We start from the raw sequence: 24614 nt of genomic DNA on the forward strand, positions 1-24614 counted from the left end.
ACCTCTTTACCTTTGTGTTCTCAGCGCTCAGAGCAGAATTTGACACAAGCTCAATAAATACGTAGTGATTCGATAATTAATTAATGGATCCATTCACCAGGAGAAGGAAGTGACATTTTTACCATCGGAATCTGTCACCTGTTTGATCCCTTGACGACCCTCCCCACCCCATCCCTAGCCTTCCTCCTTCCATCCAGCTGGCTGACAGTTCAATGCACTTTGTCAAATATGCTCAAGTTATTTCACAGATTCTCTGTCTTGTTCTGCTTGGAATGTAGGGAAATCTGCCATTCTGGGCTCCTTCCACTCACATTCCTTAACACCCCACGTGCCAAGCGGGGATGGAGAGAGATGCAGACAAAGTCCCCACTCTCGGAACTCCCAGGCCTAGTGTGAGGAGCAGACAGGAGAACAGGCAAACGGGAGGCACCGTGCCTGGGGAACAGTGTCACATAGTAGACATGCAGGCTGGCTCTTCACATGGACTACCCTGGTCCCAATTCCAGCTCTGCCACTTGCAGACTGTGCAAGGCCCTGTGTAAGGGCCCTTACATGCTTCTGTCTCCCCAGGTTTAAAGAGGGGTGCTGATAGGACCCTAACTCTGGTTTTGTGGACACTAATTGAATTATTAACAGTGAAGCCAGGGCCTACACATAAAGACAGCCAGTAACTCTTCTCCACATGATGCTTAGGTTGCTGGGCTGTGAGACAGAAGAGGGCAAGGTAGAACAGCGGCAGTTATAAAGGACAAAGGATCAAGGAACATAAGGAGGAAGTCTTTTTAGAGGAGCCTAGGAACTAGCCAGGTACATGAAAAGGCAAAGGCCCGGGCTTCCTGAGGAGTCTGCTCTGCAGGGACCAGGCCCCAGGGGAGCTGCTACGCCACATGACCATCTCTTCCTCCCTCAGGGCGGACGACTGCTTTTGTGCTTCTCGGAAGCTGGACGCCGTGGCCATCGAAGCCAAATTTAAGCAAGACCTGGGTTTTCGGATGCTGAACTGCGGGCGGACGGACCTGGTGAAGCAGGCAGTGTCTCTGCTGGGGCCTGACGGGATCAACACCATGAGTGAACAGGTACAGGCTCCAGGTGTCTGAGCCCGCACCGCCTCCTCCTGCCTCACCCCACAGCAAGGTGGAAACGCAGGCGCTGGGTCGAGGCGCCCCCTGCTGGCCACTTAGGTGACCTTTTTTCAAAGGTTTATTTTTTATCGTGTTATTTTTCTCTCTCTCTTTTGGACACATCCAGGCTTATTCCACCAAACTTTTAGGCTGTGCTTAAGGGACACAGTCTGGAGACCCTAAGAGGCAACTCAGAAATAGGCAGCATCCCCACCACCCCCAAAATCCTGAAACTAGTACAAGAGTCACTGGTCTCTCAACCAAGGAGATGCCCCATGAGGGGAGATGTCGCAGACAGAGAAAACAGACAGCAGTGAACTCCAAAGGAAAGTGACAAGGGACACATGGGGTGGCCTGGCATGGGCGGCTCACACAGTGAGTTCCAGGACGGGGCCGCAGGGATGATTGACTTCATTACACCTAACAATTTTCTTGAGAAATACTTAGTATCCCTAACACACACACACACACACACACACACACACACACACACACACACACACACCCTTCCTTTATTTAAAAATTCAGGGACTTATTATATCTTGCTTTTTTGACATTTTACATTAAAAAGAATGTTAATGGATATTCTTTTTAAAAATCGTTTTAATGGCCACATCAAATGACCATGATATTTTTTCATGTGCTATATACCTCAATCATGTATATTTAGGTTGTTTCTAATTAGTTTTATTAGAAACTAATTAGTTTCTAATTAGTTTTATTAATAATGCTGAGTTAAATGTACTTACACTAGTCTTTGTGCAAATCCCTGATTATTTCATTAGAGAAATTCTTAAAAAAACGGAAGCATTGGCTCAAACACACCAGCCGTTCTTAGGGTCTCAGTCTTATTTCCCAGAAGCTATTTCCTCTTTCCAACTCTCCATCTATTTACGTGTTCCCTATTAATCTTCAGCCTATCTTTTGCCAACTTTTCACTGAAGCTTTTCTTATTTATTTAGAATAACTCTTTATATATGAGACACAGCCCTTTGCTATAATGCGACAAAAATGCTTCGATGTGCTTTTTACCTCGAATTTTGTCTAAAATGTTTTTTATTCCCTCATTGCTAGAATGATTTTTCCTCTGTGATTTCTTCCATGACTTGTATGCCTAGACATGGATCCTGAGACCAGTTAGATATCTTTTATGGTTTTAATTTTTCTCTAGCTATCTCTAATCAAACTAGAAATGCTTATGGTGTATGGTGTGAGATAAGGTTCTAACTTGGATGTTTTTCCAGATGGCTACCTTCCCCACACTGTAGGTTGGAAGAACCCACCCCTTCCTTCTGTGGGTTGTGGTACTTGGCTTGTGCTAAGCAGGAGTTAGGAGCAGCTGTAGTGTTCCCAAAGGCCATCTATCCTTCACTTGCCTTTTGCTTGTCAGTGACAGTTTCAGTGATGGGGACACCGCATGCTTAGGGGCATCCAGTTAACCTTGATGTTGACCAGCAATTTATATAGAGCAAGGAGGATGCTCATTATATTGTGAGAGAGACAATATTGAGGAGCAGCATTCATCAGTTAAATAGCTTAAGGCTAATGTGGCGGAATCCAGAAAGTCCTAAGAGCTGCAAGTCGAAATGAGCCACTTGTTTTAGGAAATGCGCTTAGATCCCTTGCACCCTGAGTCAGACAAACCAGAATCCTCCAACCTAAGCAAAGACCAGTACCGAAAAGGCAAGGTGAGCTCCCTTCGCCCTTCCGCCGTGGTTTCCGGAGTGTGGAGGCTTGTGGACCTGTGAGTCACGGGGCCGCGTGCATACTTTTGACCTGCTGGATTCTGAGCACAAGCAGAGCCTCCTGCGCTCACGTAAGACGTTCCATTTGTTTCTGTTGACTGACCACAGCCACCTTGTAAACCTTCTCCGTTCTCTGGTTTTAACTCACCGCAGGGCATGACCCCCCTGATGTACGCCTGCGTCCGTGGGGACGAGGCGATGGTTCAGATGCTGCTGGATGCCGGAGCTGACCTGAATGTGGAGGTGAGGGCACAGAGGACCACAGGGCCCCCAGCCACCCAGGAGAGGGGGGCTTTTCCTTCCGGAGCCACCGCTGAGTACGCTCCCTTCAACCAGTAGATCGCTCCTCAGCCCTGTAGTGACTGCGGCCCTGGGAGACCCCCTGACAGATTTGGTGCATCCCAAGGCTGCAGCCCAGCCATGCCCCAAGGAGCTTCCTACACATATGTTCCATTTAAAAAACCATCGTGGCCAAGGAGGATTCAAAGCCCATCCGTTCCTTCAGGGACCGGGGCAGAAAGAGCTGACCTGAGCCATCAGCCAGTCCCCTCGCCTGATCAGTGCACAGAGGATGCTCTGCCCAGTCCCCCCAGGCTGAGGCTCCCCTGCTCGGATCCTCTGCACTCCCCACTAAACCCCGATTGGCTCACCTTGGCTGAATCGATAGGTCTTACTCATCCCAAGGCTTCCTTGAGGCAGGGGGGTAGGACGGAAGGCGTGGCCCCCATCCCCACCGGCTTTAGAATTTGACAGACTTGGGTTCAAGTTCTGAAATCACCACCTCCATGCTGACTTGCTGTGGAGCAAGTGGCATGACCTCTCTGTCCCCGTCTGCAGAGTGGGAGAATAATCACGGCACTGCAAATGGTCGTGAGAAGAAATAAATGTGCCTGTACCCAGCACAGGCTGGCGACCCCACTGATGTCCTGCTCCATCTGCCCAACCTTGAAATAGGGAAACACGCCCCTCTGCCCACTTTTTCTCTGCCATCTGAAGACCCACTCTCCCTGGCAGCCAGATGTTGGCAGTCTCAGACACCAGAGAGGTCGGCATGCCGAGGTCATCTTGCCATGATTCTGGGAAAACTCATTCCATCCAAAATTAGATGCCCTTCAGTCTCATTACTATATATATATTTTTTTTTAATTAACGAGTTTGGTTTGGGATCTTACAAGTTTCAGCTACGTGGGGATGTGCCACCCCTGCTGTGAGCTCCAAGCACCGTACAGACCCTGTGAGGGCTCTAGGTCCTGACGGGGTCCTCCAGCCCTCCCCTCCTGCCCATCCCATGAGTCTCGACTCAGGGCCTCCGTCCAGCACAATGAACTGAACTGCAGGCATCAAGGTTGCTTGGCCTCAGAAACATTGGGGATGAGAACCACGTGTGATTGTGAATCATGCTGGACCCCAGACCCCGGCTTCCCCGCTGCCTCTATGTCGGCCTGGGGTACGCTGAGACCCCCGTCCTGAAAGACCTGTCTCGGGTTGCCCATTTGTGTTGTGTCCAGGGAAAGCTTTGTGCCCTTGCTTCCAGTCACTCCAAGGTCCTTATCAGCCAGGAGGCTGACAGGAGGGTGAAGTGGGGAAAGCGTGGGGTGAGCTGGAGCAGCCAGGGAAGTCCCTCCATCAGAGGAGGATGGTTTTCCCTGGCAGGACAGCTGAGGCGGGCTGCCCCTTGCTGGGGAGCTGCTGCCCCCAGAACCTCTCTTGAAAGTGTGGGTAGAAAGATAGATGCTTCTTTGCTATCTGACATCCTGAAGCTCTCAGAACCTCCACCCTTAAGCAGACAGAGGAAGGGGACAGGCAGAGGAGCTTGCTCACTGTCATGGCAAGCACCATTCCTGCTTCTCCAGTGACCGGAAGTCACCCATTCATTCCCATCAGAGAGGCGAAGGAGTCCTCATGGGGCAAGGGGGATATGAAGTCACCGAGAAATTTTTTCCCTGCCCCATGCAGATCTCCAAAACCCAATCCCCGGCCTTCAGGGAACTGCTTCAGTCTCTGTTCTGACAAACACAAACAGGACCAATGCCCACTTGGTAAGAGGTGTTTGGGGGCATCTGCCAACACCTTCTGGGGCACCTTCCAGGATGTCCTTTTTATGCATCTCTAACCTACATTCAGGTTACAGATAGGTCAGATTTGCTAGCCTAAGTATTTTGAAGGTCACATTTTGAAAATAACTTCGATTTGTTTATAGGTTGTCAGTACTCCTCATAAATATCCATCCGTCCACCCCGAGACCCGCCATTGGACGGCTCTGACTTTTGCTGTGTTGCATGGACATATTCCTGTAGTTCAGGTATTAATGGATTTCCACATCTGACCTTTCTCCTCTGTGACGCAAATCTACACCTCTCCCAGCATGCACTTTCCGTAAGAGATTCATATTGGTTGATGGCGATGACACGCAGCATATATTTATATCCCATGAATAAAAGCATGGTATGCCGTGATCTATTTGGCCCAGCTGTAACCAATATGAACCGATCACGTGCCCACACGCAGCCTCACACACAAGGGCGAGCCGCAGAGTTCTTCCTGGTCGCTCTGGGGTGGGGCCTCCACTGTCGTTTTGTGGATTTGCTCATTTCGTTTGTCATAACGTGAACATGAGACAGCTGGTGTCCGTGCCTTGGAACCTCCCCGGAGGTGTGACCCTGGCGTTTCGTAGAATCTAGTCGTTTCCAACCAGTGGGGAAGAAGCATCCAGATCACCAAGGGGATTTTCCAAAGAGCGCTTGCTTGGGTCCCGGTTCTTGAGAGTCAGACGGAGGAGGTCCAGAGGGAGGCCTCGGCCCGTGTGTTCTGAACAGCCTCACGTACGGTGATATGCGTATGCGTATTATTGCCTGTGCTTTTTATGGCTGTTGAAGAGTTGGTGCCTAATGAATAGTGTGCCCAGCACATTCTGGATGTTAAACCCGGTCTTTACTTTATTGGAAAAGAAAGATCACCTTCCTGGTCCATGACAACCTGGCCTGTAGTAAGTACCAAGCTCTGGGAACAGCAGGAACTTGCCTCCTGTGTGTGGCGCCTGGCTCTGAATTCTACGCAGAGCAGAGGACAGTGTCACGGGGTCGGCTCGGCAATGCTGGAGCTTCACAGGCTCCTTTGTCATTTCCTGGGTCATGGGAATCCTTAGGACAGATCCAAAGTGATGTTTCGGGAGGCTGTGTGCGCGACGTGCCCCTCTGAGAGCTGGCTTCTGCCCAGTCCCCTCCTAGTAGAGGAATCCAAGAAAGGAGGGGTCAGATGGCGGTCTGATGGACACAGACGTCACCCTTTAACAGGCAACCCCGGCCTTTAAACCAGGAATGGAAACATGGGAAGCCAAGCCGAGCCTCGCAGAATTCAGGCCACCCCCGTGCCGTGGGCGCAGGCAGCCCTAGCTGGGTTGTAAAAATGGCGCATACGGTCCCCACATTACATCAGTGATGCTAACAGCACATTCACTGTGAGCCCTCGTGGACGATCTGCCTCCTAAAGAAGCCCAGATGTCTTTGGGAATGCCCAGAACCGAGTCGCTGAGAAGCATAACTTCCGGAAGCTCACTCTGCCACCTTACAAAACTCAGCATTTGCTAACCTGTCCTACCGCCATGGACAGGGGTTCTGGAAGGGACTCTCACCCTGGTTGACCAAGAATGTCCCAAGTTAGTCAGGACTCCTGAGAGTCTGTGGCTAGAAGAGACCACTCCAGTGTCCTCTGAGGCTCCTAGCAAGGGAGTCTTCCAGCATTCTGGTGCCCAGGACTTCTAGCCTAGTGCTTCCAGAAACTTTATACAAATTCCCTGGAGATGATGTTAAAATGCAGACTCTCCATCCGTAGGTCTGAGGTGGGGCCAGACAGGCTGTCATTCTAACAAGCTCCCAGGTGATGCTGATACGGTTGTATCACTGGGTAGCCTGAGATTCTAGAAGACACGAGGGGCCCTCCACTCGTCCTCTGAAGTACAGTCCTACAGCCCTGTGCACACAGTCCCTGACCCAGCGGGAGGGAAGGAGCGGTGGCATCTTACTGATGCCACCAGTCTTCGGATGCCTCCTCGGGGCACATGTCTTTGAAACATCTCAATGGCCGCTCTTCCTCCGCAGCTCCTCCTGGATGCCGGGGCCAAGGTGGAAGGCTCGGTGGAGCACGGCGGGGAGAACTATTCAGAGACGCCTCTCCAGCTGGCAGCCGCAGTAGGTACGTTGCCGATTCTCAGCCCGGCCAGGGGTCTGCACCACCCTGGCCCTTGATGTGCCTGTGACTCTTGTTTTTGCTTTATTCTCTTATGAAACCCCCTTCTCTGGGCCTGCAGGAAATTTTGAGCTGGTTAGTTTGCTGTTGGAGCGTGGTGCGGATCCCCTGATAGGAACCATGTACAGGAATGGAATTTCTACAACCCCCCAGGGGGATATGAACTCTTTCAGCCAGGCCGCAGCCCATGGACACAGGTAGGCTAGGATGGGCCACGGCCTCAAGGTCCCGAGCGGTGCTTGTTAAAAATGCAGATTCCCAGGCCTACCCCAGACCCATGTTATCTCTGGATGTGGAGCCCAGACGCAGCAGGAGGTGGTCTAGGCCCCAGGCCTGACCAGAGTGACCTTTCCTGCCAGGTTTCTGCTAAAAGCTGGCTCTATGGTCACATCCACACAGACTGGCTTGCTGTATTCAGTCCCAACCAGCTTCATCCACAGAGACACCTCACTCTTTGCCAGTTGGGGTCAGAGTACATCACGTCAACTGTCATGAAGTGAGAAGACTCCATATAAAAAGAAAAAATAGAACCCCTCCTCTTTGCCTACTTCTGTTCTCAGTCCCCTTCAGGATTTCCATCTGATTTTATGATCTATAACCCCAAGTAAAGCAAATTCACTGGCGGGAAGGCAGGCTAGCCCTTAGGAGGGTAGAGTTCTAGAGCCCTCTGGATGCTACTTAGCCCCAAGTTGTCCTCCAGGGAGCAAGGTCATGTCCCATCACCTCCTCCATCCCCGAAACATCGTTCCCTGGTCCAGAGTGAGCCGCCTTCCACTTTCCCACCGCGCCCCTGCCCCAGCCAAGCCATTTCCATCTCTGAGTGTCTTCCTCTCTGGGTTTATGATTGACAGGAATGTGTTCCGCAAACTGCTCGCTCAGCCAGAGAAGGAGAAGAGCGATATCCTGTCCCTGGAGGAGATTCTGGCCGAGGGGACTGACCTGGCGGAGTCAGCCCCGCCCCCCCTGTGTGCCAGCCGCAACAGCAAGGCCAAACTGAGGGCCCTGAGGGAGGCCATGTATCACAGCGCTGAGCATGGCTACGTGGATGTCACAATTGATATCAGGAGCATAGGTCAGTCTGGCCCTTTCCACTGCTGGGCACGACACTGCTGCCCGGCTCTAGGTCTCTCTCCCTCCATCTGTCTCTGTCTCTGTCTCTGTCTCTCTCTCTCTCACACACACACACACACACACACACAAACACACACACAACCAAGGGGACCCAGGAACCTCCCCTTCACTGAGGGAACACTTTCAGGTCAAGATGCCTACATGGTCCCCATAGAGAGCAGCGCCTTGCCTGCGACCCATCCTCAGGTCATCCTGCCCTGATTCCCGAACTCTGGACTCCGGTCAGGCATCCAAATCACCTGGGGAGCTTGTCTGAATACAGATTGCCAGGCCTACACCCAGAGGCTCTGCTGTTGAGGGTCTGCATGGCTCAAGGCTGGAAATCTCTATATTTAACAATCACCCCAGGTGGTTCCCGGGCCGAGGACAGGCCACCTTAGAGCACCAACTCCACGAGGCGGCCACCAGGCCAAGGCACCCTTTCCTCACCAGGTCTTCCTCCACGAAGCTTCAGGGGCCAGGGTCACTCTCAGGGAAGCCAGGGGTGGCTCTTCCTTGAGTGAGCTACCCCAGAACCATCTTCTCGTGCAGTGGGGAATGAGGCCAGCTTAGGCGTCACTAGACTGGTGGCTTTAGGGCAAGTGAGCCCTGAAGGGGTCTGGCAGTGGGTCCCTAAATACAAGATGTGGCCTTTACACAGACTGAGGGCTGAAGACAGTCTCCGTGTGGCCGTTCTGGCCTCTCTCAGGTGGATAGCTATTCGGCGTGGGGGACATTTATATCTTTGTCCAAGAGCCTATGTTGCATGATTATGAAGCTCAGAGGTTCTGGACGGTCGTCCTGTTATAAACTGTGGTGAGACGTGTTCTCCCTCTCTGGTCTCTGCCTCACCATGAGGGGAAGAAGCGAATGACAGCAGCTGGCTGCTGGGGAGGCCGCCATTAGAGGCAGGAGGCCCGACGCAGTGCCGCAGAGGGACACGTTTCGCACAGGGGACCTGCAGCCGTGTCCTCCCAGCTGCAGATGTGACCCCCGCCCTGGCCAGTAGGGAAGATGGTGCAGTCCACAGGGGGGTTTCACCAGGTCTCACCTCTCATCTGGGTGTGGCCGTGTACCTAATGCAGGACCAGACTATCCCTTTCCCTGCCCCCTCTCCCAGTAAGTAGCGGGGATGGACTCCGACCTCGGCCCTCAAGGGCACCATGCCCACGTCGTGTGCGTAATAATGCCGACATGCCACACAACGGTTGTGTGTTGTAAAATGCAGCCCCGGTGGCTGCGAGGCCTGCAGAAACGCACACTGGTAGTCCAGAGATCGGAGCTGCGGAGGTGAGACCTGGGGTTTCCATCTGGGCAAGCCCTGGCTCTGTTCATGGATAGGCGGCACCTCCGTCTCGTGATCTGGCAGGGTCCCGGGGAAAGGCCAACTTCCAGATAAAAACGGACCTCCTCCTCCGGTTGTCTTCTTCCTTCCCGCCCCGCCCCTGCCTGCCCTCCCTGCCCCTCTTCCCCCCAGGCGTGCCGTGGACGCTGCACACGTGGCTGGAGTCTCTGCGCATCGCCTTCCAGCAGCACCGCAGGCCTCTCGTCCAGTGCTTGCTGAAGGAGTTCAAGACCATTCAGGAGGAGGAGTACACGGAGGAGCTGGTGACCCAAGGCCTGCCCCTGATGTTTGAGATCTTGAAAGCAAGCAAGGTATGAGCATCTGAGAGCCCGGTGGTTGCCGGCAGAGAATGAGGCCAGATTTCAGACCCCAGGTCTCCATGGCCCTTACCTGACACTGCCCTGCGGGCAGGATGGCTGCAGCCATGGCCACGGGTGTCACAGGCGCCTGCGGCATCGCGATTGCCTGCGAAGCAGCTGTTTTGCTGAATATCTGTTATGTCCCAAAGCACCGGGGCCTGTGGGCAAATCAGTCTCTAATTCAAGGACCGTGCACTAAAGCTGGGACGGTATCCACAGCGGGGTGTCCCAACGGCCTCTGAGGCAGTTTGGAAGACAGAGTTAAATGGCACAGGCTAGGAGAGGCGAGAGTGGACAGAGGGGAGGAGGGCGGCTTCCTGAGGTGCTGACCCTGCGCCAGGCCTGCATGGCAACAGGCATCCACCAGGAAGACGCAGTGGGCGCAGCTCCCCAGAAAAGAGAGTGCAGAGCCTGCAGTTTCCAGAAAGCCAGGCCCCGGGGGAAGGCTGTCAGGCGGACAGCACCAGAGGAGTCTGGCCCTGACCCCTTGGGGTTCGCCCAGACAACAGCTCCACTCCCGGCAGCCAGGGAACGCTCTGTCCCCTCCCACACTTCAGTCTGGCTCTTGGAATTCATTCTTAGAAAATCTTTCTTGGGTCATTTGTTTGGCAATGCCACGTGGACACTCCGGTCCACAGCAGGGGGATATATGGTCCTGTCCTGTGTGTTGAAGGGAAATGTAGGGAATGGACAGCCTGGTGGCACTGTCCCCACCAGCCCTCAAGGTCGATGGCCTAAAGGCAAAGGGAGGCAGGGTGGCCAGTGGCCAGTATTGTGACCCAAGAAGCACCAGGGAGGGCCACTCTGCCCAGAAGGCTCTAAGCACTGTGCAACTCAACCGTCCCATGCCCTGGGCTTCTCAGTGAGCACAGGGCCAGGATAGCACAGTGGTTGGGGTCGTGGACCCTGGAGCCAAATTTCAGGGGTTCAAATCCCAGCTCTGCTCCTTACTAGCCTTAAGACCTTAAGCCACTTCTCTCTGCCTCAGTTTCCCAGTCTGCTAATGGGGAAGACAATTGTACAAACATGCTCAGGTGAGTGTAAAATGAGTCTATGCCCTAGTGCCCTTTGAACCATCCCTACATGTCTGTCCCACACAGATGGGCTCACCAGGGGACCAGGGGAGGTGGCACCTCCAGTGTTTTCCAAAAGCTGTAAGGGCCAACACTCAGCAGAGATGGTGTCAGAATATTGAGCACGCCAGGGCTGCTCAGGCACCAGCCAGGTGCAAAGGCCTGAAGTCAGTTCCTCACCTCAGAATGGCCACACCATATGAACATCTCTCTCTGCAGAACCCTGACTATCCTAATTCACCAAGGGAATAAGGTGTTTCTCAAACTCATCTGCCCTCGGAACCCTTTTATAATGAACTCTTTCAAGATGCAAATTGGAATTTTTTAATCTAGAATTTATATTTCCTGTTTCACTATATGCTAGGCATTAATCTCAGCATTTTATGAGGAGTAACTCATTCAATCCTCACCAGCAACTTTTGAAGGAAATACTATACTTATCCCCATTTAACAGACAGGAAAATTGAGGCATGGAGACAGTTACACAGCTAGAAAGTGACAGAGCTGGAATTGAGCTCCATCCGTCAGCTTCCAGTGCCAGCCCTCTTACCTCTGCCCACAAAACTGGCTTTGTGGAGCTTTGGGGTCCAAGATGGAGCCTGTGAAGTCTCCAGAAAAACTGACCTGTGAATGAAAGGGAGCATGGGACCCCCTCCCGGGCCAGGCTAATGGGCTGTGCACCCTCAACAGGGATGATTCCTTAGTAAGGAAGCAGCAAACGCAGCCCATCTGCTTTCAGAGCCTCTTGGGACACCTGGCCTCAGGTCCAGAGCAAGTCCCAGTCATTGTTCTCATTAGCATCTGTCCTTAGCCCAGCATCTCTGGGCCCCCTGCAGGCTGGATTTGTGCTTAGTGTCCAGACCCACCGAGTCCCCAAATGGGAGCAGGTGCTTCAGCCTTAGAATAATGAGCCTCTTCGAGTCCTTAAAGAGCAAAACCTGCTGGCAGCATTTCAGACCCAACCGCCTCCTCCCTCTCCTCCAACTCAAGAATAAGGAAACGAATAAAAGGGGTTTCACCTGCGGTTACCTACGAAACCGCTTTGGTGAACAGCGTTGCTGGTCTCTTTCGTCCTGTGTGCTGTTGTTTTTCACCTTTTCTGTTTTTAACGTTGCCTCGGGCTACAGTAGGATTTCCAGAATGTGCTGAGGCATCCTGTGTATTTAGAAAACCCCACCTGTGGGTTTTAAAGTTAACTTCACTTTGAAGTATGACATTGCACAAAAAAGTTCCCAGGTTGTAACTACAGAGCCTCATCGGTTTTCACAAGGTGAACGCACTGTATTCAGAAGCCAGACCAAGAAGCAGGACACGCCAAGCACCCACAGCCTTTCACCCCGCCGGCCACCCAGAGCACCGCCCCCCTCCTGACCACCAGCACCACCGGACTACTCCATCCTGCCTGGAGCCAGGGCTCGTTTGACCAGGACAGCTCATTAGACAGGAAATGGTTCTCAAAACCTGACCCCATGCGTGTGAGAATCTGGAGCGGGGGCAGAGGCTACCCTCAGCTCATGAATAGCACTGCCCTATCTCTTACAGCCTTTGAAAATCAGACCGTGCTTTCTCCCTGCAGAAGTATCCTAGAACAACTGTCACTCATGGTATAACTGGAATTATCCTCATGGAGGACGCAAGGCTACCTGAGCCTTTCCTGGTGTCAGAGGCTGGGAGCCCCAAGGGACAGGTGTGGGCTGGGCCGGCAGGGTCTGGGGACCTCTTGATGACAATTCAGTGTCTGACAGCAAGAAAGTTGGGTAGGTCATGCGGTAGAAGGAGGTGAGGGGGTCACCAACAGTTTTGACAGCAACGGCTGAGACACGGGAAGAAGAAAGGGCCTTTGCCAGGAGACGTGGACCAGAGCCTGCTCCCTGGCAGCTGTACTGGTCACTCAGAGAGGAGCCGAGATGGGGCACCAGCATGTCATTGCTGGGAGGGTCAGTCCAGGAAAAATGGCACTTTGCTGGGTGGGGTGGCACCCCTACTGGTGAACTATGGTACTACATGTCACAGTGACCTCAGGGGTAAGAGGCAGCCCTTTCCCAGGGCGGCAGAGTGAATGAAGTCCAGCATTCCCCAGGCGTGTGCTCGTTGGCATCTGCCTGTCCTCCTCACTGAAATACCTCCTGGTGTCCTGCCTGAGTTCTGATCGCATGGCGTGCTTTTTGCTGTTGAATTCTGAGAGTTCTTTATGTATTCTAGGTACTAGTCCTTTGTCAGCTATATGGCCTGCACAAATTTCCTTTGTCTTTCATCCTGCTGTCCTGGTGCGGCATTGATTGATTATCTCCGTTCATTCGCTCTGAGGTCTTCCTGGTCCTTGATGTTACGAGTGGCTTTCAGTGAAGACCAGGGCTTCTTCTGAGACGCTGGATCCTCCGTAGCTCTTGCTGGCTTTTTGACACCTAGTCACTGCCAGGTGCAGGTAGAAATCCAGGTTCCACTCTCAGCCTCCGTTGACACCCAAAGAGGAAGGTTTTTATTGGTGGGTGGGGGAAGAATTCTTGCTCCCCATGTGGACTCTCCTGATACACCCCAGCAGGACATGGGAGGGATGCCTCCTTACTGCCAGGTGAGAGTGGAAGTCCACACTCCCACATGGTCTCTGCTGACACCCCACCCTGCAGAGGGCATGCAAGTTCCAGCTGCCCCTTGACCCTCCATGACACACCTCAGTCGAGGCTTGGAGGTGCCCTGTTGTAGCCCAGTAAGCGTGGACATCTGGGCTTCTCCTTGACTTCTGTTGGTAAAGTGGAACTATGGTTTCTCCTGTCATGGCAAGAGTTGAGCAGCTATTGTCTAGAAGTTTCCTGTCTTGGTAGGTAGCCCCTTTGGGTAGAGCGAGCAGGCTTTGGTTGAATCTTGGTTGAGACTTTCTGTTTCTATGCCATTGGCATTTCTGAGTGACCATTTCTTCAACATCAAGAATGGGATGTATGCAGCAAAAGGGAAGTCTGGTGACCTCATCATTGTGTTATCCAGTCCCAAGGTCCCTAGCTGGTATTCCTTCTTCCCTCCATCTCTAAGTCTTCTTAGGATTCTTTCATATATAATATCCAGGAATTTTAGCTGTAATTATGTCTTAGTTCTGTTTTCTGTTGCTATAACAGAATACCTGAGACAGGATAATTTATAAAGTAAAGAGGCTTGTTTGGAATCACAGTGCTGCTTCAACTCATGGCAGAAAGTTGGAAGGCAAGCGGGCATGAGCAGACAGAGGAGACACGACGGGCTTTATCACAACCCTGTCTCGTGATAACCTGTCCAGTCCAGTGAGAGCTGCATCCATCCCTCTTAAGAACCTAATCCCCTCCATGGTCACGCCACCTTTCAACATGAGCTTCAGAGGGGACACACCAGATTCAAAGCAGGGCAACTCAGCCTGAGGAATCAGGAAAAGTGTGTGGCCTCCATCTTCCCAGAAGCAGAAGCAGTAATAGATCTTGGAAACTTCAGTCGACGGCTGGGTGCTACTGTCATTGCCCCAAAAGCCCCTGGGACCTCAGACACCCCTGAGGAAGTGGTGCATCTCCACAGCCCCGAGTCAGACAACAGCTGGCTTCACCAAAAGAAAGTCCCCACTGAAGCAGAAGATGAAACTAACAAACTGGACCACGAAGCCGCGAAGAAGTGCTCCAGCCTCCGTGAGCCTCTTCCTCTCTGATAACCACCCACAACAAAACGGCGCCTGCCAAATAACGTGGGCCAGGCCCCCAAAGCGTCAGGCACCCCCGACGCCAGCAGAGGCTTTCCCAGTTCCGACTGCACTGCACTGTGGGTTCCAACCCTGGGACAGCGAGATGCAGTGTAGACACGGCTTGCTGGCCCTCCCGGTCCGTCAGACTTCCGGGGTCCTGCAGCAGAGCGGGCTGGGTCGGCAGCTCTCGCCTTTGCCTTGGATTCATTCAGCAGAGCTGCCTGGACCCGTCCTCGTCACCCGCTCACCACGCTCCTGGCCGCCCCTTCTCCTGGTCAGCACCTGTGCAGGCACTGGAGCCCGGACTGGATTTAAACATGGTGACCACACACGTTCCTGAGCACCGTGTGCCAGTGCCGCTCCAGGCCCTGCTTCATCACCCCCCCCCACAGGGACCCTTGGAGGGAGCTGGGTTTATTACTATTACCCCATTTCAGAGACCTGGAGCTCAGCAGGGCACCCCGCAGGGCCAGGACCCTGACCCAGGCAGCCTGGACCCAGAGCTCATGCTCTCAATGGCACGGCCACCCTGTCCCTTTGCTTTTGGGGGGGGGGGGGTGTCACCTGTAGCACGTAGCTCACTGCGGAATGCCAGCTTCATCCTCTTCAGTGACAAAAGCAGACGCTGGTGGACCAGCCGTGGAAACTTCTTTCCAGGGGACGGTTACCCCCAGGTCACTTCAAGTCTGCTGAAGCCACGGACCCAGGCAGTCTGCACTGGAAAGAGCCTTGGAAGTCCTCTAGCCTGAGGAGTCCCTAGACCGGTCATCTGCACCTGCTCGCAGGTCTTTTTCCAGCTCTGGAAAAACAATACTGTGCGAAGCCCTAAGTAGATCAGAATGTTATTCATGCCACTGATGATGGACTTGGTCTTTTAAATTAGATCAACTTGCTTTCCCTTAAACGTTTTTAAAAGGAAACATTATATTAGCATCGTAAATAGAAAGCTTTCCTCGCTCGCCGTGGATAGAAGGTGTGTCTACCCACCCATGGGGACTCTGGTGGTACCCTGGGGCTGGCCACCTCCTGCTCTTTCCCAGGTGGGCACCAGGGGTGGGCAGCTGTGCCAGAGGCAGCCCAGCGTGTGTCTGCAGGAATGAATCCCTGGCCACGTGCACTGGCCACTGAGTCGCCTGTTGGGTCCCCAGAAAGTAGTGGTCACGCCACACTCTTGATTCCAAAACAGCTCTTTTCACATTTTAGCATTTCACAGTTTGAAATGTCCTTTAAATGGATGTGGACATTTAATGAGTTGAGGTTTGTGGGTTTTCCCTTCCCCTAAAAGCTACTCTTCATTTTATGACATTTTGGAACCTTATAAAATTGGGATTAGGTTCAACTGTGAGAAACTGCTATCTTCGGGTTAAAAAAATGGTCAGAGCTCAGCACTTTCCTTTGGCTCCTCCTCACGGTGCACTGTGAAGAGTTACTGTATTTAACCCTCACAGCGACCTCATCAGACAGGGATTTTTGAACCACCTTGGAAGAGAACACTGAGGCCCAGAGATGTTGAGTAACTACTTCAAGGTCACAGAGCTAGGGAGTGAGGAGCCACAACTGGGACCCAGCCCCAGCAGAGCCACTGTCTGTGTCTGCACCACCGCACGGAGCCCCAGCCTGAGCCACCCGCAGAGGACCTTGGGGATTAATCCCTGTGCTCCTTCTGAAAGAAATGTGCTTCTGCTCTTGACAGAAGATTGCCAGGTAGAGGAGGAGGTGGGAAGAGCCCCAAGGCCACTGGAGTCCAGCTCATCATGGTAACAAGGTGTTAAGAATTTGTCTTCACCCCCCCTTCGGTTCTTCTGTGTGGCCACATGCTTCCGAGTCCTAGGACCCAAGTTTGTCCCAGACACACACCCAGCTTTTTGCGTGAGACCTAAGTGGTAGGGACCCACCAGCGTGCCCAGCACTGCTAACCAGCCGCTGTGTCCTGGGGCCTGGTCAGACCCACCCACCACCCTGCCCCGGACTCCAGCTTTGGACCCTGTCTGCAAGGCTGGTTGCTGCCCCTGAGATTCTGCCTCAGGGAGCATCCGGCCTCAAAGCACTGCGCTCACATGTGCCGCTCGGAGAAGATAGGCGTCTGTTCCAACGTAGCCACCTCCACACACCACACCTGCCTCCAGAAGAGTGAGCCTCGGGCTTGTCCTTCCCTCTGCCACCTGCAGGGTCGGGTCCAGAGCTAAGCCTGGCCATGTCTGCACAGTGACGCCCCTAAACGCCTGATGGCCAGCCCCTCGTGCCCAGCGGAGCCCTCCTGGAGTCCCCATCCATTTGGGATGCCCGGTGACCAGAGCGGATTGCACCTGTAATCCCACTACCTGGAAGAGGATCAGGGGAAGGTCTGAAGCAGACACCTCCACAGACACCAGTGAATCAAGGATCCCGTGGGCACAGCAGTGTCCAGTGCCTGGCACTTAGTAGGTACTCAAGAAATATCTGAAGGATGGATGGATGGATCATAGCTGGGCATGCACGAGAGAGTCCACGTCCATCAAACCTTTGGGGGATGAGTGGAAAGAGCCCAGGACCTGCCAGGGGTCACACTTGCCTCAGCCCGTCCTCTTTCCCCGTCTCTGCTAAACCTCGAGTTCTTTCCTTGTAGATATCCTATTTCCTCCCTGGACAGATTTCCTCAATAGACTTCATCATTTTAGAAAAGATGGATTCTAAGTCATCCGTCTTTTGGATTTAGAGGAAAATTGATGAGATGGTAGAGTTTCCGTGGACCCCTCCCCTGCTTCTCCCTGTGATGGACAATTCGCATTAACAGGGCGCATTTGTTCTGATGAATGATTCAACACTGATGCATTATTACCAACTAAGTCCCACACTGTATTCAGATGGCCTTAGTTCTTGCCCAGTGTCTTTTCTGGCTCCAGGATCCCTCCAGGTCACCATAAGGCATTTAGCTGTCCCATCTCCTCGGGTTTCTCTAGACTGAGATGGTTTTTCAGATGCTCCTGGCTTTTGATGGCCTTGACAGTTTTTTGTTTGTTTGGTTTTGGTTTTTTGGTACTAGGGATCGAACCTAGGTGTGCTTAACCACTGAGCCACATCCCCAGCCTCTTTTTTAATTTATTATTTTTATTTTATATTTTTTTGAGCCAGGGTCTCCCTGAGTTGCTTAGAGCCATGCTAAGTTCCTGAGGCTGAATTTGAACTTGCAATCCTTCTGCCTCAACTTCCAGAGCTGCAGGGATTACAGGCACGTGCCACCATGCCTTGACAGTTCATCGGGCATCTTGAAGGTCACCCCTCCAGTGGAATATACCCAAAGTTTTCTCTCAAGCTTAGACTGGAGTTTGGATTTGGTGGAGGAAGACCCAGGGACCCGGCGGCACTGTCTGCACATCCTACGGAGAGCACGTTCCATCAATAGCATTATCGCCTTTGATGTTGACCTTGGTCACGTGACTGGGGCATGTTCGTCAAGTTCCTCTGCTGTGAGTTTACTCTTGTTCCCCTGTCACAATGGACTCCTGCAAACGAAGGCAGCACGCGCAGCCCTTGCTTGAGCAGGAAGGAGCTACGCCTCCCCAACTTATTTGAAGATCATCCCTTTGGGACAAATGTGGCCACTCCTTAAAGCTACTTCCTCAGGTGACACAATACATCTTGAAGTCAGAAAGAGAGGTCAGGCTGGAAGTTCCAGGACAGGAGGGGCTCCTCTGGGGGCCCTGGTGCAACTCCTCTCATGGTGCAGGACACTCTGGTTGCTTAGTAAACACCTGCCAAGTCCAATCAATCGAAACCACAAAAAAATGATCCTCACAGCAGCAGCTCTGGCGGCTCCGGCCACGCATCTTGGAAATGGATTTCCATTACTCCCCTCAGAGTGGGTTGGGGACGTGACTGTCCAGCAAGACTCAAGGCAAACCCCATGCGGGTGAGCAGGCCCGGGGACAGCCATCCCACGGGCTGCGCAAAGCACGTCTGCAGACAGCAGGTCCCATTGTCTTCATAATCAGCAAGTCCTCAACTAGCATTCACGATGCGTCTGGCCCTCTGGGGTCACAGAGGTGATGACATGTGGTGAAGTAAACTTAGACACGGGGATTCTTATCCATTGTTTTAGGGTCAAGACCACACCTGTGTATCACTCATGGTTTCTACCGCTCAGATACCTGGGGACAGTGTGACTTAGCAGGAATCTCTCCTTAGGGTCCCCAAGGGCAAGGCCAAGCTGTCACCAGGATGGTGTCTCTTTCTGGAGGCTTCAGGGAAGAGCTGTTTCCCAGTTCACTTTGTTCCTTGTGTTTGTGGGACTGTGGTCTAGCTCCTTGCTGGCTGCTGACTGCTGGCTGGGGTCCCCTGTGCCCCTAGAATGGTGCCTGTCCCCTCTCAGGCTGCCCTGTGGTCCCTCCACCTGACGCCAGCATCAGAATAGCAAGTCCTTCTCAGAATCAGAGTCCTGTGACTTCCTCTTGTCCCCATCCCTTCTGAATCCTCTTCTGCCTGGACTTTTAAGGGCTCATGTGGTTACACTGGGCTCTCCCAGAGAGGACAGGCTAATCTCCCTGCTTTAAGGTTAACCAATTTGTCACTGCTGTGTTCTGAACGTTTGTGCTCCCCCAAAATTCATGCCTTGAAACCCCAACCCCCAAGATGATGATTGGGAAGGAGTGCTTCCGGCAGCTGATTGAGATCTGAGTGCCCTTACAAAACAGGCCCCAGAGAGATGTCCTGCCCCTTCCACCACGTGAGGACAGCTGGAAACCACCATCTGTGAGAAAGCAGGGTCTCGCCACACAGTGAACCTGCCCCCGTATTGATCATGGACTTCTCAGCTTCCAGAACTGAAGAAATAATTTTTTTGTTGTCCAGAAGCCACCCAGACCGAGGCAGCAGCTTCACCCCTGCACGATCCTGTCACCTGTGTGGTGACCTGTGCATAAGCAAAGGGTGGCTCATGGTCCTCAGTCCCAGAGATTAGAGCACCCTCTCCTGTAGGGGCCACAGTTCTGCCTGACGCAGTGCTACTCCATGACCCCGCATGGGGGTCACATGTGGAGTGTTAAAACGTGGATCTGGTCCCGTGGGACTGGGGTGACAGTGTGCATTCCTCGCGGACTCTCAGATTTGCTGCTGAGGCTGCTGTGGCAGCACACGGTGAATGACAAGGCTTCAGGCCAGAGAAAACCCATTCTCAGCCCACAGCCCGGGTCAAACACCAAGGAGAATTACAGCACATGAAACCCATGGTTCTCCAACTTCAAGGATCATCCAGCTTTCTGGACCCCACTCTTGAGTTTCTGAGCCAGAAGGTTTGGGGTGAGATCCAGGAATTTCCATTTCCACAAACTTCCAGGTGATGCTAACGCTGCTGGTCCAGGGACCACACTTTGAGAACCACTACATTCAGCCACGAGGCCGGCAGTCACTGCTCTGAGTATTAAGGAGAGGAGCACCAGAGGCCCTTTGGTTAGAAGGCACCATCCTTGAAAGCAGAGTTCCTTTTTCCCTCCACGGTAGTTACACGCTGTGAATCACACCTGAGTGACATCATACCTTCGGCAGCCTAGCCACTTTGACCAGAGCATTTGGATTTTCTTTCCTTCGTGTCCTTTTGCCTTGGGAGCACAGTGAATTAGATTCAAGAATACCTTGACTCACTGACATCCTAGTGGTCCCAAGCCCATCTTTTAAAATCCAAGATTGTATTGATTATATTTTAATACAAAAAAATACTCCTTTATTGTACAAAATACAAATATAAAGAAAAGAAAAGAAAACCATAACCTTCCCCAAAGGCAACTGCTCTATTCTTTTAAACCTTTTTAGGGATTTTATTTCTTTAAAAAAAAATGTACAAACTGTGTTATAACCACTTTTCTTATTTAATATGTTGTTGTTTGTCAGATTTTTGTTACTACAGCAAACTACCTGAAATGATCCTAAAAGGGAGGTCTATTTGACTCACAGTTTCAGAGGAAATTCAGGCTGTGGTTGGTCGACCCCATTCCTTCTAGGCCTGAGGCACAGTAGCACCCCATGGTGGGACCCCGCAGCCATTCACTCACAGCAGCTGGGAAGCAAAGAGGGAGAGAGCAGAAAAGTCCCATAAGCCCCCTGAGGGAGCATCCTCAATGACCCAAGAACCCCGCAACTAGGTCCCAACTCAGAAAGGTTCCACCACCTCCCACTGGTGTCATGGGTTGGGGACCGTGACACTTTAGCACATGGGCCTTTGAGACACTTATCCAAACCATAGAAACTGTCAATGTTTTTCTAATTTCATCCTCATTCGTCCTCCTTTGCCCCATAAAAAGTGCAAAACGCTGTGAATCATCTCAGAGGAATGGACAGAAATGGCCCAAGGCAAACCGTGAGCCTTAAGGCCAATCACAAAGGCTCAGCCTGAGTCCTCAAGGGCAGCTGGAACTCCGGATCACAGAAGTGCCCCCTGCTGGATTTTTGTTGTTGTTGTTTTTTAAATGTGATTGAGCCCCGTGTGGTGATACACACCTGTAATCCCAGGGCTGGGGAGGCTGAGGCAGGAGGATCTCGGGTTCAAAGCCAGCCTCAGCAAAAGTGAGGTGCTAAGCAACTGGAACCCTGTCTCTAAATAAAATCAAAATAGGGCTGGGGATGTGGCTCAGTGGTCGAGTACCCCTGAGTTCAATCCCCAGTACCCTCCCCACCCCAAAATGCGATTTGAATGATTACTCCTGGATCCAGAAATGCCTCAGCCAGCCCCCAGAGTCTAGCTCATAAGAAAACAGAATCAGGAACACTGGTCGTGTTCTTGGAGAGTGCAGTCACAGGACCCAAAGGGCTTCCTGCTACTCAGTTCAGGCCAATTAGCTGCTTCCAGAATTTGAGATTATTGGTAAAGAGGGATTTGAGATCAAAAACTTATTTTCTGTTCTATGAACGACAGAAATCTGCTTTCCCATGGATAATAAATGATCGTGGCGAGACAGAAGAATTTCATTAAGATTTCTCCAGCTTTCGGCAGAGAACTCACTGGAAACAGATAGCAGACACGTAGAGCCGTCAATCCAGGGCCAAGGGAAGGCGTGCTCTCCAGGGGATTTCTCAGGGAGCCTGCCCTGCGAGGCTCCACTCGCCTGGGGACACACTCCTGTGTCACCGCCCCCAGTCAGCAGCTCTCCTCTCTCCACAGAACGAAGTGATCAGCCAGCAGCTCTGCGTCATCTTCACACACTGCTACGGGCCATACCCCATCCCCAAGCTGACGGAGATCAAGCGGAAGCAGACCTCGCGCTTGGGTGAGTGGCCCGCGCAGGCGCACGGGGCTGCTGCTCTGTGTTTGCACCGGGAACAAACACCACCATAACAAATAAAGGGCGCGGTCACGCACACCTGTCATCCCAGTGGCCGGGGAGGCCGAGGCAGGAGGATCGCGAGTTCAAAGCCAGCCACAGTAACTTAGCAAGGCCCTAAGCAATTCAATGAGACCCTGTCTCTAAAATATTTAAAAGGACCGGGGATGTGGCTCAGTGGTTGAGTGCCTCTGGGTTCAAGTCCCAGTGCCAAAAAAAGAAAAAGTTTGGGGTTTTTAAAGGCAAATGAGATAGATGGAGAGTCAGGCGGATGGAGTTGGGATTAACCCCACATCAGGTGTCTCTGGAGAATCTACCTTGGGAATGTGGTCGAGGAGACTTCCCAGTGCCTCACCTTCAACAAGCAGACTTTTCTCCCACGGTGATGGACAGTGGGGACTCTGGAGTTCTCCCAATCCATGTACGCCCCCCATGGTAGACTGTGATAGAGGCCAAGCTGCACATGGCAGCTCCGTCCCCCAAACTCTCTCCTCTAAGATCCTCCTCTTCCCTAGGGACAGTGATGAGACAGCTGTGTCCAATGGAAATCCTTTGTAGGGGATGGGAGAGAGAAACGGCCCCCTCCAGCATCACACACCCCTAAAGACGGGAGGGGGACATACCTGAGTTGAGGCTGCAGGCTCCAAAATCCCAGGAAAGTAACTCCCGGCTCACTTGCCCTGAGCCATCTCCTGCCTGCACTTGACTTGCCCTGTCTAAAGTAACCCTCAGGCCTCAGCTCTGGGACCCATCCCAAGATATGGCTGCAGTATTCACACAGGGGGAGCCAGGTCTGCGCAAAGCCATAATGCCTTCATTCTGCAGAGCCAGCTTCTGAGAACTGACAGGAGGAAACTCTCCACCAGGCACTGGATTCATTCAGAGGACCCGGGGCTGCTGCCACCTGGGAGAAATACTCAGCGGCTTAAGGGCTGAAATCTGAAGCTGCTCTTACATGGGCCTGTCCCCTTGCTTGCCTGGGGACCTATAAAATATTAAAGAGAAAGGACTCCCTTTCCTGTCCACCTGGGAACTTTCCTACTTCCCATTTCCTTTTCCTGTAGAGAGGAGGGAACATTTGAAGAATGAAGCATCTGAAAATTCTACCCTATAACTAAGCCACTTATTTGCCAGAGGTGAGCAGAGGTGTGAACATTTGTTAAAAGGCCAGTTCATGGAACCGTTCTAAACTATTTTCATTCCTGTCAAGAATAACTTGTTAAGGTAAACGAGACACAGTGTTTTGCAAAAAGAAAAATCAGGCAGCTGAATCAAAAGTCACCTATTTACCTTTCTGTCCAAGCATGTGAGAAAACGGATGTGCTGGTTTTCTCCCTTGCAGACAACAGGTGTAGATCAAAATATTATCAGGGCAACAACCTGTAGAGATCAAGTGAATGAGCAGATGTCAGACACTGAGGGTTCCAGTCCCGGGAAGTGGGAACAAGGTCTGATGCCTTATAAGTTGTCACCACTGGGGCCAGTGTTTCCAAGGGCCATGTCAGTGGCACGACATAAAATCTGCTTTCCTATGGCCACAGAGAGTGGGGAATGTTTTCTCCCAAATTTGCTGATATTTCTCTTGCCAGTCCTGAAGAAGAAACCTGGTTTTCAGGACAAGCATTAGAATTCCACAGTTAGCACCAAAATAAAAATAAAACAGGGAGACTCAGCCCTCACAGTAAGGAAGAGAAAGGGCGTCCTAGCATTATTAACAAACGGAATATGATTCTGGAGCGGATTGCATCTTGGAACCTGCATCACACGCTGGGGTAATTAAAGGGTGTCAATTAGCCATTCTTTAGGGACTTGCTTTAAGGGAGAGGTAAGAATGATCAGTGACCAGGGTCTGACCCAGCATTGCTGCAGGTCCAGGCAGGTGATATGAATGCGTGAAATGGGTTCCGTGTGGGAGCCATCAGGGAGTGGGGGGGACTGAGGCAAACGTGAAAGCATGTGCCTCATTTTTTTTGTAGCACAGGATCCTCCAGCCCTCCCAGTGGATTCTGGGAGAGAACTAGCGAGCTAGAGGAGATACCAGCAATTTGGGGAACAGGACTGGGTGGGGGCTGGTTGGAGATGAATGGCAGGTAAGAAAAATGAGCAGACGGAGGCAGGTTGCTGAGGAGAAATGTATTCCAAGCAAGTCTTTAAATCAAGTGGAGAAATGAGTTCCCATCCACCCTGAGGCTTCCCGGTAACATCTCTTCGCTTTACTGGGGTGGGTTCAGGCTTTTTTTTAATTTTTTTTTTTTAGTGGACCTTTATACTATTTATTTATTTGCGGTGCTCAGGATCAGACCCAGTACCTCTCACATGCTGGGCAAGTGCTGTACCACTGAGCCACTAACCCAGCCCACGATTTCAGGATTTTGAGGGGCTTTTTTTAAAATTAAAAATTATGAAGAAAGTGAGATTATAGGTAACTTTGACTTTTTTATGCTTTTTTGATATTTCTAAAATAAAAATCTTATCCTGTGGGAAGAGGTGATGTGACCATGTTCCGACAGAGACAAACCAGTGGGTAACCATGGGGCCTCTGGCTTGGGCAGTATGGGGACCCAGGGGTGCTCTGACTTTGAGAGAAAAGAATCGACCAGGAAGGCAAATTCTGCTCCAGGTGGCAGCAG

At 52.0% G+C, this 24614-nt stretch overlaps 1 protein-coding gene across 2 annotated transcripts in view; it reads left to right on the forward strand.

Moving 5' to 3' along the window:
* ABTB3 (ankyrin repeat and BTB domain containing 3) overlaps nt 1-24614 on the forward strand; it is a 269393-nt gene that overhangs the window by 227445 nt on the left and 17334 nt on the right. Inside the window, exons 5-12 of one of the 2 annotated variants that reach the window (XM_079143083.1) lie at nt 911-1076; nt 3020-3109; nt 5067-5168; nt 6964-7057; nt 7173-7308; nt 7963-8183; nt 9699-9877; nt 21825-21930. In XM_079143083.1, coding sequence (XP_078999209.1) covers nt 911-1076; nt 3020-3109; nt 5067-5168; nt 6964-7057; nt 7173-7308; nt 7963-8183; nt 9699-9877; nt 21825-21930 — 1094 coding nt within the window. The remainder of the gene's footprint in view (nt 1-910; nt 1077-3019; nt 3110-5066; nt 5169-6963; nt 7058-7172; nt 7309-7962; nt 8184-9698; nt 9878-21824; nt 21931-24614) is intronic. The other variant, XM_079143084.1, reaches the window with a different exon arrangement.

The sequence above is a fragment of the Sciurus vulgaris genome (assembly GCF_902686455.1).
Source record: "Sciurus vulgaris genome assembly, chromosome: 5".
Classification (NCBI taxonomy): Eukaryota; Metazoa; Chordata; class Mammalia; order Rodentia; family Sciuridae; genus Sciurus; species Sciurus vulgaris.